Source organism: Scyliorhinus torazame, chromosome 11 (genome assembly GCF_047496885.1).
Source record: "Scyliorhinus torazame isolate Kashiwa2021f chromosome 11, sScyTor2.1, whole genome shotgun sequence".
NCBI lineage: Eukaryota > Metazoa > Chordata > Chondrichthyes > Carcharhiniformes > Scyliorhinidae > Scyliorhinus > Scyliorhinus torazame.
The window spans coordinates 96,279,554-96,295,440 of NC_092717.1; the positions used below are offsets into that span (position 1 = coordinate 96,279,554).

At 43.9% G+C, this 15,887-nt stretch overlaps 1 protein-coding gene across 6 annotated transcripts in view; it reads right to left on the reverse strand.

The window, feature by feature from the left end:
- Positions 1-15,887, reverse strand: part of LOC140385401 (uncharacterized) — a 649,931-nt gene that overhangs the window by 495,981 nt on the left and 138,063 nt on the right. For all 6 annotated transcript variants that reach the window (XM_072467513.1, XM_072467511.1, XM_072467516.1 and 3 more), the window contains one exon: positions 7,607-7,744. In XM_072467513.1, the coding sequence (XP_072323614.1) occupies positions 7,607-7,744 (138 nt within the window). The remainder of the gene's footprint in view (positions 1-7,606; positions 7,745-15,887) is intronic.

Consider the following 15,887-nt stretch of genomic DNA (forward strand, 5'->3'; position numbering starts at 1 on the left):
ACTTACTATTTCTACACCCCTCGTCCCCCCCCCCTCTATGTTTGTCAGCCGTGTGCATGTGTGTGTAGCGGATGGGACAAGTTTAAGTGGGGGGGTTAGGAATTCAATAATAGTTAACCTGCTGTATTTGCTGCACATTTAATTATGGTTACTGTTATTAATAAAATTAATTGTGTTCAAATTTACAAACCTGGTGACTGCAGTTATTGGGCAGCTAAGGGCCAAAGACTTTGGGTGTTTTTCAAAGAAATATTCATTAATTTCAATTGTGTTGTGACTCCAGGTCAAGTGGGGCTGGAATTGACTGTGCACTACCCAGGAGGTTGTAACAACATGGAGAAACATTGTTCTTATATTCTCACAATTCTCTGTTCACTCATAAAACAAATGCCTTTTTAAAAATATTTTTTGAATATCACTCCTCATACTCAGCCACTGCTTTCCTTAAACCGTACTTAACCTCTCTCTCCTCTCGTGCACATTCTTATTTTTATCATACTGTCCATCCTAGCTTTTCCTGATTACGTATAATCACTCTTCCTCAGCTGACCACAGCCGGTTTCCTATCTCTGACTGGTGTGACCAGTCTCCAAAATTTCTTCAGGTTGTCTAACTCAAGTTTAGAGATTTCAGTCAGAGAAAATGTTTCCAGTTGTGCTTGTCCAAATTAATATTTGTAACTCAAAACTCCCACATTATGTAGGAACCATATATCATACCTGTGTTGTCATTTTACCATAAATATTGTATAGGTTCACGCTCTCAGGGATTTAATTTGAAATTAAATTGCTTCATAAAATTTCATTCTCAAAATAAGAATGTCACCGACCATGACAGCATATATTTTCCATCCTTCAGGCATTCAAATGGTCATTGGATAGACAAAGGACGATAAGGGAATAGTGTAGATGGGCTTTAGAGTGGTTTCACAGGTCGGCGCAACATCGAGGGCCAAAGGGCCTGTACTGCGCTGTAATGTTCTATGTTAGTAGTCCTCGAGAAGGCGATCATGAATCACCTTTAAAACTGTTGCAGCCCACGTGATCGTAGAATATTCCTCCATTCCTTCTGCTACAATGTTAAGTTTAGTCAAATTCTCAGAATAGAAATATTTTTTCTACCCTGTTCCTAATTCACTCTATTCCCCCTCACTACATGATGTGCTCCTAATTCGAACATTTCTAGTAGTGGTCCTGACACTGACCCTGTCTCCAGTCTGAAGAACAACCATTTACCACAACTTGCTTGTTTTCTGTCCTTAATGCATTTTTTAAAAATCCAAGTTGTCACTGACCCTCGTATTTCATAAGTCTCAATTTTTTAAACTTGTCTTTATGTGTCAAATGCTTTCTTAAAATAAATATAGACAAGATCCACTGCATTTCTTTCAATAGCCTTGTTACTTCATCAAAAATTCAATTAGATTAGTAAAGCATAATCTGGCTTTTACAAATCCTTATTGGTTCTCCGTGCTTAAAGCAAACCTTTCCTAGTGCCTGTTGATCTTTCCCTGGCAAAAGCAGAGGTTAAACTGACCAGAGCATAGTTACTCAGAATGTCCATGCACCCTTTCTTGAATAAGAGTGTCATATTTGTCACACTTCAATCCTTTGGCAGCTTCCCATATCTAGGGAAGACTGGAAGATAATGGCAAGCCCCTCTGTTATCTCCAGCCCCACTTCCCTCAGCATCCTTGATGCAAGTCTTCCTAAAAAAGCGATTTATTCACTTTCGGTATAGTCAACCTTTCTGGTATATCTTGTTAAAATCAATTTTCCCTCCATCCATTTCCTTTACCATCTTCACTACTACTGATACTTTGTCAGCATCCGCGTCCTTAGTAAACACCGACAAGTACTGATGAAGTATCCTAGCCTTGCCCAGAGCCTCTGATTACCCTCTTTGTACCGAATAGGACTTTCCTTTCCTACCCGCTTACTATGCAGGATTTGGATTTGATTTACTGTCACGTATACAGTGAAACTATTATTCTGCATACAGTCCATACAGGTTGTTACATATATGAAAAAACATAGGACATACAGAAATGCACAATGTAAATACATAGACACAGGCATCTGGTGAAGCATACGGAATATAGTACTGCTCAGTAGAGAAGATGTGTGAAGAGATCAGTTCAGTCCATAAGAGGGTGATTCAGGAGTCTGATAACAGCAAGGAAGAAGCTGCTTTTGAACCTGTTAGTGCGTGTTCTCAGACTTTTGAATCTCCTGTCCGATGGAAGAAGTTGGAAGAGAAAATAACCTGGATGGGAGGGGTCTTTGATTATGCTGCCGCTTTCCCCAGGCAGCGGGAGGTGAAGATGGAGTCAATAACGGGAGGTGGGTTTGCGTGATGGACTGGGCTGTAGTTTCTTATGGTCTTGGGTCGAGTAGTTGCCGTACCAAGCTGTGATGCAGCCAGATAGGGTGCTTTCTACGATGCATCTGTAAAAACTTGTAAGAGTAAATGTGGATATGTCAAATTTCCTTCGTTTCCTGAGGAGGTATAGGCGCTGTTGTGCTTTCTTGGATGCAACGTCGACGTGGGTGGACCAGGACAGGTTGTTGCTGATGTGCACACCTAGGATTTTGAAGCTGTCAAGCATCTCCACCTCGGCACCATTGATGCTGACAGGGGCATGTACGATACTTCTCTTTCTGAAGTCAATGATCAGCTCCTTAGTTTTGCTGAAGTTGAGGGAGAGATTGTTGTCTTTACACCACGCCACTAAGTTCTCTATCCCCCTCCTCTACTCTGACCACTCATTGTTCGAGATCCGATCCATTGCGGTCGTGTCATCAGCAAACTTCTAGATGGAGTTGGTGCCGAAATTTGCCACATAGTCGTGTGTGTACAGGGAGTAGAGTAGGAGGCTAAGTACGCAGCCTTGCACTGCCCTGATAGTGAGGACTATCGTGGAGGAGGTGTTGTTGTTTATCCTTACTGATTATGGTCTATGGGTCAGAAAGTCGAGGATCCAGTTACAGAGGGAGGAGCCAGTCCTAGGTTTTGGAGTATTGATATGAGCTTGGCTGAAATTATGGTGCTGAAGGCGGAACTGTAGTCAAAGTATAGGAGGCTGCCGTGGACATCCCGGTAGTAGGTTTTTGGTTTGTTAGCTGCCATTCTATTCTCATCTCTTTGCCAATCTTATTGTCCTCTTCGCTTCCTCTCTCAACTAATTTAATGGCATGTAACTTCTGGACTCCAGGGCAGTGTCTTTAGGAGGGAGGGTGCCCCAAAAATTCGCTGGAGAACCACTCCCGGAATTTCCTTGGTATGGATCGCATGGCTAGTTCAAACTTCCAGTAGGCAATTGCGGTGCAATGGGATCCATCCGAAAATGCAGTTTAATCCCAAACTTCAGATGGTTCTGACCATGTTACGTCAATAGCTGCCCAGAAACAGCACGAAGAATTGAAACCACTGGCACCTTCCGACTTCCACCTTCCACTACCGCCCCAGACTATCTCCCCCCATTCCCAATCTCCCACGGGATTCCCCTCTCCCCTGTCCTCAATGTCCCACGGGACACCCCTTCACCAATGCACCCAATCCCCATCTGACTACCCTCCCTGCCCCCAGACTTGACCTGACTCGACCGAGCTGTACCTGAAACGTTTCCTCCTTAAAGATTAACAGCTTTTTCCTGTCAGATTTTGGGTCCACTGTGGTTAGATCCCCTCTCATCCAAAGATGTTAGCTCTCTTACAATTTAGAAGTTCTGCTTGAGATTGTTCCATGCTTTTCTCAATTATTAATCTAAAACTTATGGGGCGCGATCCAACGGAAAGGTTTCTGAGTGATATTTCAGGCGGGTTTGGCTGAGAGTCTCTCGCCGGCTCTGTCAACGAGTTCCCCACCGTTACCTAACCACACTTAGTCACTTTTCCGGGCCTTGGGGAGTTTCCCTGCTAGCACACACTTAGGGCATGATTTAATGGCCATGATTTAATGGCGACGTTGCACTTGAGCAAGAGCGCAACGCAGCTATTAGATCATGGAAGAGGCCAAAATCGAGAACCACGCCGAGCAGTTTGCAATCAAACTGGCCCGCTGCCACTGGCGTAATCAGGATCCCCCCTCTGTGGTGTGGCGAGAAACCAATAATCACCACTTAAGGCCAATCTCCATACAATTAATGGGAGCGACCCTTTATCTAATGGCATCCCGTGATCTAACCGCCTCCCAGAAAGTGGTCATGCGGGTGCCAATTAGTACACCTTTTTAAAAACATGAAGCTGACTAACCATCTGCCCTCTCAGGCAATGAGCCCGGGAGCACTGTGGCAATGAACCCAGGAGCACCCATGGGTCCGTGATGCCACCCCCTGGATCATGTGTACCCATTATGAGGGGAACCCCAGCCTCTGCCTGTTTGTCCAACAACCATCCATAACTCCCAAACGTGGAGGCCTCTGGCCACACGACTGAAGGCTATTGCTAATAGAGAATTGGCAATCGTAGTTAAGTCAGCACTTCATAGCTCCCAAGTGAATTCCCATGGATGGGCATGCCATGCAGCATGCAGCATGTGGGGGTTATTGCCCAGCATCCCAGTCAGACCGTGATGCCAGGTGACAATGCCTGACCACTGAAGGAAGCAACACCTAAGTCCAGGTAACGTTACGTACAGGTCTGGGATACAGGTGGGGTCCGTTGACCAGGGTCTCTGCTGCGCTAGGGATGCATGGGCAGGGAGTGCTGGATGGCAGGGGATTTGAAAGTGGAGGGTGGGCGGGGGGCAGGAGCAATGGGGAAATGTAGGGTCCCAGGGCGGAGAGGACACCACTAATTGCCAGTCTCACACCCTCCCCAATCCTTACAGATATTACACAGGACGGATGATATGTCGAACCCGGGAGATTCTGCCCTCGCAGTACTGTTGGCAGACCGGGCGGCCAGAAGCCGGAGGAGTTGATGGCAGCAGCATCGACAGAGGCTTGAGCAAGCGTCCCATGTACAGGACCCCAACCTGCACCTAAGGTCTTGGCTGCCCATCAGGCAAGGGACCGACCCAGAGGTGGAGGCCAGTGACGACCAAGGTGTACAGGCATCGCTGGTCTTTCAAACAGATGACGGACAGCGTGTGGCACAGGAGGCTCTGCCCCAACAAGGGGACAGTCCGGCCCCTGTGCCATGGCCTCGCAGATTTGGCACCAGGTGGAGAAGGATACCTGTTCCCGGTGGCCGTCAAGGTCACCGCAGCCCTGAACGTTTATGTCTCAGGATCATTCCAGGGCTCAAGCAGGGACTTGTGTGGCATTTAACAAGCTACAAGCCACAAGTGGGTTTGCCCTGTTTGCCTGGGCAGCTAACTATATAACCTTTGACATGGACCAGGTCCATCAGGATGACCAGACAGTATGATTCTCCAACATCACCGGGATGTGCCAGGTCTACGGGTAATAGATGGCACACATGTCGCTTTGTGCGCACCGGCCATCAGGGTGTGCCCTACATCAATAGGAAGGGGTTCCACTCCCTGAACGTTCAACTCATGTGCAACCATGACCTGAAGGTCATGCACATGTGTGCAAACCTCCCAGGGAGTGTGTACGGCAGCTACATCCTGGGGCAATCAGAAATCCCCAGCCTCTTCAAGGACCACCCCAGGATGGCCAGTTAGTTCTTGGGGGATAAAGGGTACCTGCTGACGACCTGACTAATGACTCAAGTACGGAGGCTGGTGACCGATGCTGTGACCCGATACAACAAGACCCAAGCGGCCACCTGGAATGTCATTGAGTGGTAATGCCCACCTGAGACTGGGCCATGCTCCGCAATGTCTCACCAAGGTCCACCTGGGACTGGGACACATCCTACAGCGACTAGGACATAAATGAAATGAAATGAAATGAAAACTGCTTATTGTCACAAGTAGGCTTCAAATGAAGTTACTGTGAAAACCCCTAGTCGTCACATTCCGGCGCCTGTTCGGGGAGGCTGGTACAGGAATTGAACCGTGCTGCTGGCCTGCCTTGGTCTGCTTTCAAAGCCAGCGATTTAGCCCTGTGAAAAACAGCCCCTGCTGACATGATTACTGATGCAAAGCTCCAGAAATTGAGATAACCAAAAACCTTTTCACGTAGAATTCTTACAACCAACAGAATGTGAAAAGACTTTCATTCCATCAATCAGGTTTAAGAAAGTGAACAGTCACTCCACCACTCAGAGTATACTCCAATTCTCTGACTCATGACTCATTTAGTTGATGTTTAAACAACACTAATAAATCTGACATGCATTAAGGTTTTCTCTGGATGAGCATGTCACAAAGTAATTTCAAATATAATATCGACATTATTATTGTACCTCTGTATAAAACATAGTTTCTCTTTTGTTGCTTGTGTGTTTATGCCAATATGAAAATCGGTATGAAACAAATATCATAGAATTTACAGTGCAGGAGGCCATTCGGCCCATTGAGTCTGCACCGGCTCTTGGAAAGAGCACCCTACCCAAGGTCAACATCTCCACCCTAGCCCCATAACCCAGTAACCCCACCCAACACTAAGGGCAATTTTGGACACTAAGGGCAATTTATCATGGCCAATCCACCTAACCTGCACATCTTTGGACTGTGGAAGGAAACCGGAGCACACGGAGGAGGATGTGCAGACTCCGCACAGACAGTGACCCAAGCCGGAATCGAACCTGGGACCCTGGAGCTGTGAAGCAATTGTGCTCTTCACAATGCTACCGTGCTGCCCCGTGACCATGACTATAATGCAGATTCAAATTAAAGAAAAAGCTCCAATAATTCTTAAAGAAGGGTTCGTTAGATTATGTGTCTATTAAAACATTCACAGAGCAGCAATTAGAAATATTATGAACACAATTAGCACTGAAAGTTTTAATATAAACCAGCTGAAAGTTTCAAACCAGTCCAAAAGGATGTAAACTTCACAGCTGCTTGTTCCATTACCTTCAGCAGTGTAGATTCTAATACTCTGGTATAAATTACCAATCACTATGTCAGGGATGCTCCTTCAGAATTTGAGGTTGGTTAAAAAAAAATATTTATGACTCAGCCCTCTTAAGATTACAGAAATAAAACTTCATGTAATTTACAGCATACATGGATAGCTTTGACTGCCATTATGCTGACAGGGAAATAGACATGAGGAATAATGCAACAAAATGCTACCACTCTGTCTTAGTATATTCTTGTTGCCAGTGTAAGACTTTTAAAATATTGACTTCTTCCTGGCCCCTATGCACAGAAACTATATGAATCTATTACCAACACTGTGAATTGTATGAGACTCACTGAAGTTTGAACTAACAGAAAAAAGACTGTCTGATAGCTGAGTATCCTGCTCAGAAAGTGTCAAAAATTGTGCATTACACAATTACACTTTTGCAGCTAAGAGTCAAACACATAATGCCCTGTGTACAAAATAATTCCATGTAGTGTTATGGATTTTGTAATTAGCAAGCTTACATGAAAAGACCGCTAACTAAAAATTAATAAATTATTAATAAATTAATAAACAGTAACATGTCCACATGCCTAAAACTCCCTTTCACTCGTAATTAACCCATCAGTAATTAGATAATTTATGTAGTACAAAACAGTTAATGATGGCTATGCAAAATACCTTATGTCGTGCCTGCTGAACTGGCTTATAATCAACATAGAGTTCATTCTGTTCGTGCTGAGCTGTCCGACCATGAGCTTCAGTCTTCTTGTTTTGTTGCTCTTCAAGATTCTGAATCATATGTTCCTCTGATTCAAGCTGAAAGGAATCCAGCAAATAATTAAAGAGAGTAGCCTAAAATATATTACTATGAACTTACTTTCAGCTAGGGAAGACTGAATATTGATTCTTGACCTCTTCTCCCAAATCAGAAAATACTATCCACAATCAACAAACTAAAAACTCAATCAACATTCCTTCAATTCTCTTGTATTAACATACTGCATTCCATGCAGCTACTCATATTGTTGTGCTGGTAGATCACATATTGAAGGCAGTTATTCCAAATCCTTTACAGAGAATAGCTTGCAAGTATACTTCAACAAGAAGCCCACTTTTCTTCCAGCTGCAGGTAAAGGGTTTCATTTGTCATCTCCGTATCATGGCTTTTCTTTTCTGAAGCTGCAAGTTTACCCACAAAGCTGAACGACAATGTCAACCAATTGGATATCAGTAAAACAGCCTAGGTGATCAATGCCCGAAGCAAAGGATGAACAGGACTCCATTTCTGCAGTAAGTGTTCAGACCGCTCTTTCATTAAAAGCAGCTCTTTCGCATTGATTTTGGCTTAAGTAATGAGAAAGCTTATCCAAAAATCTTTAGCATTTCAGCTGAAGTTAAGGAAATCAATACAACCATTTCCCATTTCAACAGCACATGTGAATCTTATGTACCAGAGACAAGACAAAGAACAAAATCGGATAAATCGATAAAGATTGTCAATAAAACATAAAACTGACAAATGCTATTTTAAGCAATTAAAGCAAGTTGTAAACCGTAACAAGATAATCAATTTCTACATATTGTTATTAATTGTCTTCAAATTCTACTTTAAATATTTTTAAGTGAAGTCCATGCTAGCCAAAACCTGACCCTTAAAAGTTAGAACATAATAAATAAAATTATACTTATGTATTGGTATGCTAATTAATTGCAGTGAAATTCTGTAATTAAAGTGTTAATATTTTTATATTTCTTTTAATTTTTTTTTAACTTTCAGATTTGTGATATAACTAATAGCAAGCAATAGGGCTATTTTCACACAGTGGCCCAGTTCAATATGCAGAACTGAGGCGGTGTTACAGTTCACTGAGGTTTAGTTTGAGTTTTCATTATTAGCATGTGCTTTTATATCTAGTTATTTCTTTACTGACAGCGGTAATACTGCATTGATTTATTTAAAAATATGTATAAAACAAACTTGAAAGAGACAGATGCAGACAATTAATTAAACAAAACAGGTGATTAAAACCAAGAATAACACTTATAAATAATGATTATTTTTTAAATTCCTGGCAGTACTAGTAATTTAACAGCGTTTGACCCAATTATAAGATAAACACTTTAATTATAACACATTTTATTTTTATCTTAAGATCATCTGACATTCAGGAGGTCTTGTGATGTGCTGGGTAGTGTCTCTGCCTCTGAGTCAACAGCTCCAGGTTCGAGTCCCAATCCAGGACTTAATGGCCATAAAAGGTGTGTTCATAACATGACTAAGCAGGTTGATTATCAGCCTGCAAGTCCTTCCAACATACCTAAGGAAGGCAGTAAGAGCAGGAAAAACTCCTGATGTGGAGTGGTGCTCCTCAAGTCTCTGGAAACATGATCCAGGAATAACGAGCTACGGTAATAGACCTAAGCATGTGCTTGGTCTGCTTCATGATTCTAGGACGAGAAGATAACTAAGAAGAAAGAATAGGCTATTGCATGACTCTTTTCAGTAAGTTGTCAATTTTGCAGCACAAGCAACATTACAAAACTTGCTTCTAAAAATAAGTTTTTCAATATTATTTGAGAGTTACCAAATCACCTCAAGAGCACAAACAAAATTCCTCTCACTTTGAACAGATCTAGCAGCTCAAGACTTGACATCCATGAGTTTCTGTGGGCCATCAGTAGCAGCAGAATTGTACTCAACCACAATCTGTAACCTCCGGCATATCCCCAATTCGACCGCAACCAACAAGCCAGGGGATCAAACCCAGTTCAATAAAGAGTGTAGGAGGGCATCCCAGGAGCAACACCAGATCTAAGTGACCCAGTCAAGAGTGGTGGAAGACAATGAAATCACTCACTGGAGGAAGATGCTCCACAAATATCACATCCTCAATTATGGAGCCGCCCAGCACAGCAATGAAAAAGGTAAGGCTGAAGCATTTGCAACAATCGTCAGGCAGAATTGCTGAATGGATGATCCATCTTGGCCTCCTCCAGAGGTCTCTAGCATCACAGATGTCAGTTTTCAGTCAATTCGATTCACCCCACATGGATCACAAAAACTCTGAAAGCACCGGATACTGCAAAGGCTCTGGTCCCTGACAATATTCCGGCAATAGTACTGAAGACATGTGCTCCAGAACTTAATGTGCCCCTCACCAAGCTGTTCTAACTCAGCTACAAATCTGGCACCTACCCGATAATGTGGAAATCTGTCCATTCATGTCCTGCAAACAAGAAACAGGACAAATCCAACCAGGTCAATCACCGACCCATTATTCTATTCACGATCATCGGTAAAGTGATGGAAGGGGTCATCAACAGTGCTGTCAAGCAGCACTTGTTTAGCAATAACCTGCTCACTAAAGCTCAGTTTGGGTTGCGCTAGGGTCACTCAGCTCCTGACCTCATTACAGCCTTGGCTCAAACATAGATAAAGAAGCTGAACTCCAGAGGTGAGGTTAAGAGTGACTGCCCTTGTCACTAATGCAGCATTTGACAGCGTATAGCTTCAAGGAACCTGAGCAAAACTGGAGTCAATGGGAATCAAAAGGAAAACCCTCCATTGGTTGGAGTCATACATGGCACAAAGGAAGATGGTTGTGGTTGTTGGAGGTCAATCATCTCAGCTCCAGGACATCACTGCAGAAGTCTCTCAAGGGAGTGTCCTTGGTCCAACCATCTCCAGTTGCTTCATCAGTGACCTCCATAATAAGGTCAGAAGTGGGAATGCTCACAGATGACTGCATAATGATCAGCACTATATACACGACTCTTCAAGTATTGAAGCAGTCCATGCGCAAATGCACAATATCCTGGTTTGGCTGACAAAGGGCAAGTAACTTTTGTACCACACAAGTGCCAAGCAATGACCATCTCCAACCAGAGACAATCTAACCATCATCCCTTGACATTCAATGGCATTACCATCGCTGAATCCCCCACTATCAACATCCTAGTGGTTACCATTGACCAGAAACTGAACTGGACTAGTCATATAAACACTGTGGCTACAAGATGAGGTCAGAGGCTAGGAATCACATAGCAACTAACTCACCTTGTGACTCCCAAAAGCCTGTCATGAATGTGATGGAATACTCCCCACTTGCATGAATGAGTGCAGCTCCAACAAAACTAAAAGGTTCAACACCATCCAGGACAAAGCAGCCTGCTTGATTGACATCCTTTCTTCAGTCACTTCCTCTGCCGTCGACGAACAGTGGCAGCCATCATTTCCATCTACAAGATGCACGGCAGAAACTCACTATGGCTCCTTGGTGAGCACCTCCCAGTTACCTACGAACACCTTCAGCTGGAAGTTCTCCTCTAAGTCACTCACTATACTGACTTGGAAAGATATCACCATTCCTTCACTATCATTGGGTCAAAATCCTGTAACTCCCTCCCTGCAGCATTGTGGGTATACCCATACCACCAGGATTGCAGTGGTTCAAGAAGGCAATTCATCACCACCCTCTCATGGGCAATAAATACTGGCCTAGCCAGCGACGCCCACATCCCGTAAATTAATTTTTTTAAGTTCACAACACAATAGGTCATTCAACACGTTTTATCTGAGCGTGCTCCTTGCAGGACAAACCTAATTAATCCCATATATCCATTGCTTCCCCCTTCCGCATCAAATATTTAATGAACTTTTCATTAAAACATACTACAAGTTTTGCCTTACCCAAACATTTTAGGAAAGCAATCCATGCTCCAACAACCCTGCATGAAGAAATTCCCCTAAAATCCTTCCCATTTGAGTGACTATCCTAAATTGATGAGCAGTCATAACTAACTCTCCAAATATCTAATAACACTTGCAAAATCCTTCATAATTAAAAACAAACTCAATCAAATCTCCTCTTGGTTCTCTGTTCTCTAGTGGAAATTATCCTAGCATCTTACATTGCTCTTCAAAATTACAATTTCCCAATCCTAGCATCATTTTAGTGAATCTATGTTCAATGCAAAGGCAGCATTCATCATAGTTCTAATAACTTCACTGTAGGGGCACCTAAGGAAGCCATCTTCAGCCTAATGACTTTCATATGCTTCATTGATGACACTCTCGGAATATTAGCAAACAGCACTTCCCGTACCAGCCTCCCCGAACAGGTGCCGGAATGTGGCGACTAGGGGCTTTTCACAGTAACTTCATTGAAGCCTACTTGTGACGATAAGCGATTTTCATTTTCATTTTCATACTGAGTCAGCGGAGATGTTTGATTTCTTCAGGGATGCTTTGAGCACATCCCTAAAGTATTTCCAATGTCCTAATGGTAGTCTCCTGACATGACTGAGTTCCGAGTAAATAGTCCGGTGCCAGATTTGCAAATGACATGCCCTGACCGGCTGAGCTAGTTTTGAGTGATTAGCATCTCCATACTGGGTATGTTGGCTCGGGAGAAGATGCTGTTCTTGGAACATCTTTTTTGCCACTGGATTTGGAGGACCTTTTGAAGGCACGGCTGGTGATACATCTTCAGTGCTTTGAGTGCATTTATATTGTGCCTTTCACAAACCTCAAGGTATCCCTAACGCTTTAAATCCCTCTTCTTTGAAGCTTTGTCACTGTTGCAGTTTAGGAAACATGGAAGCCAGTTTCTGCTCATTCAATTTTCACGAATAGCAATGTGGCAATGAACAGTTAATGTGCTTTATTATTTTTTTTTAAGATTCTGGTTGCGGTATAAATATGGGCCAGAAACTGCAGTAGTGGACCAATCTCAAGTGCAACCCTCACATATATCTTATCCATCCCCGGCAATTATGATAGCCTGCAGGAAGATCACGGATTATGATAGCCTGCAGGAAGATCACTGATTATGATAGCCTGCAGGAAGACGACTGATATAGTAAGTTCAAAAAGAGAAATATCGCATAGGATGATGAAAATGGCTACGACCAATACTTGGCTGAGAATATGAATCTAGTACTAACCAGTTCTGCAGATCAATCTGGAGACAAAAGTTATAGCTTAACCCCTGATTACAGAGAATCCGAGGAAAGATAAGGAGACAGACAGTTAGAGGAACAATTTCCAGATATTTTTCCATCGTGCGTGGTGACCAGGGCAATGGCTCAATAAAGTCCATCTCCATAGATGAAAGTCACACCACAGTCGGAGGTAGAATAGCCAAAACTATCCTTGAGGATGAGGATAAAACCGAGGAGGTATTTGGTAGTACTTCATTAATTGAAGCCCAGGAGAAAGACCCAGAATTACATTGATAGCACAGTCAGCGCTCACAGAAGTTGACCTGAAGGGGTTCCAGAATGCTATTACATTAAGAACAGATTTCTGATGAGGAAGTGGAGACATCCTCATAGACCTGCGGGCGAGGTGTGAACCGTTGATTATCAGGAGTGGTACCACCCAAATATTGGAGGGAAATACTGAAAATAGCCCATGAAATACCAATGGCAGGACATGTGGGAATTTTGAAAACTAAGGCATCAGTCAAGGCATTTTCCTGGTCAGGACTGCAAAAGGATGTAGTGCAATTCTGTACACCCCGTCGTACTGGTCAGGAAATAGGTAAACTGCAACACAGGATTAGACCCACACCTTTAATACCCATACCACTCTCATCGGGTATTGGTTGATTGCATAGGATGGTTGCCTAAAACGAAGGCAGAGTATCAAAACATCCTTACGGTCATGGGTAGGACCATCAGATTTCCAGAAGCTATACCTTTAAGAACATTTACAACTAAGGTAGTAGTGGAAAAGGTGCCGCAGATTTTCACATTCTATTGCCTACCCTGAGAAGTACAATGTGACCAAGATTCTAACTTTATGTCAATAGTAAGAATGAGGTAGGGAGTGAGGTTGACAGCTCATAAAATGACCCTCCTGTGGTAAGACTAGCAAATACAGTAATACTAAAACAGTTAGAAACTGAGTTTGCATACTTAGAAGAGCAACAAAGGCTACTGCAAAAGCCTAAGATGTGTAGGGACACACCTGGGTGCACTACATTAAGTGAACATGATATCAGTGTTGGTGACTCTAGCCCAATAAATCAGCATCCTTATCAACTGAACGAACAGAAATTCACTCAGCTAGAAGCGGAAATCCAATACACTTTGGAGAGTCGTTTAATTGAGCCGAGTAAGACCAGCTGAACTTTGCCGGTCATATCAGTACCTAAGCCGGAATGGACAATCCGGTTCAGTACAGACTACCAGAAAATCAATGCCATCATCAAAATGGACTCCTATCCGATTCAAAGGTTGGAAGACTGTTTCAATAGGATAGGCAGTGCTTCATTCTTTTGAACATCGATCTATTGAAGGGGTATTGGCAGGTTGCGGTTGAAATTTGCATACGCCGTTGTGCTCACCCTAACTTGAAGGTGTACCTGAGCAAGAGACCCTAGCTGTTCTAGTGAAGACAAGCATCCAGCAGAGGGCAGTAGAGCAGAGCTGCTGATTGGCTGTTGTGGGAGAAATTTGCATACGCCGTTGTGCTCACCCTAACTTGAAGGTGTACCTGAGCAAGAGACCCTAGCTGTTCTAGTGAAGACAAGCATCCAGCAGAGGGCAGTAGAGCAGAGCTGCTGATTGGCTGTTGCGAGGGAAATTTGCATACACCGTTGTGCTCACCCTAACTTGAAGGTGGTTTGTGGAGGAGCTGTTATCAAGTGACACTTAAACCCGAAACACTTCTTCAGTGTTTCCCTCCCTACCCCTTCCTCTAACCAAAAAAACAACAACCGCTGTAAAGATCAAGAGGAAGGCTCGAGGGCAGGTAGAAGTAGAAAGAAGTTGAACCGTGACATCGCGGCCTGCAGGTAAGGGATTGGCTGGTGACTGGCAAGTAGTTTTTCTTTTATTTTCCCTCAGGTGTTATTGTGCGAGGCGCAGAGGTTGCTGAGTGAGTGCTTGCTGAGAAGGGGAGTGAATAACAGGTAAGCTCTTTCTTTCTTTTTCTTTTTTTATCTAGAGGGGATGGCAGGGAAGGTAGTGCAATGTTCCTCCTGCAGAATGTTTGAGGTGAGGGACGCCGTCAGTGTCCCTGCTGATTTCATCTGTGGGAAGTGCACCCATCTCCAGCTCCTCAGAAACCGCGTTAGGGAACTGGAGCTGGAGGAACTTCGGATCATTCGGGAGGCAGAGGTGGTCATAGATAGAAGCTTCAGGGATGTAGTTACTCCGAAGAATAAAGATAGATGGGTGACGGTGAGAGGGGCTGGGAGGAAGCAGTCAGTACAGGGATCACCTGTGGTCGTTCCCGTTAGTAACAAGTATACCGCTTTGGATACTGTTGGGGTGGGGGGCTTACCAGGGGTAAGCCATGGGGTACAGGTCTCTGGCACACAGTCTGTCCCTGTTGCTCAGAAGGGCAGGGGGGAGAGGAGCAGAGCATTAGTCATTGGAGACTCCATAGTTAGGGGGATAGATAGGAGATTCTGTGGGAACGAGAGAGACTCGCGGTTGGTGTGTTGCCTCCCAGGTGCCAGGGTGCGTGATGTCTCGGATCGTGTTTTCGGGATCCTTAAGGGGGAGGGGGAGCAGCCCAAGTCGTGGTCCGCATAGGTACCAACGACATAGGTAGGAAAAGGGATAGGGATGTAAGGCAGGAATTCAGGGAGCTCGGGTGGAAACTTAGATCTAGGACAAAGAGTTATTATCTCTGGGTTGTTACCCGTGCCACGTGATAGCGAGACGACGAATAGGGAGAGAGAGGAGTTGAACACGTGGCTACAGGGATGGTGCAGGAGGGAGGGTTTCAGATTTCTGGATAATTGGGGCTCATTCTGGGGTCGGTGGGACCTCTACAAACGGGATGGTCTACACCTGGACCAGAGGGTTACCAATATCCTGGTGGGTAAATTTGCTAATGCTCTTCGGGAGGGTTTAAACTAGTTCAGCAGGGGCTAGGGAACCTGAATTGTAGCTCCGGTATACAGGAGGTTGAGAGTAGTGAGGTCATGAGTAAGGTTTCAAA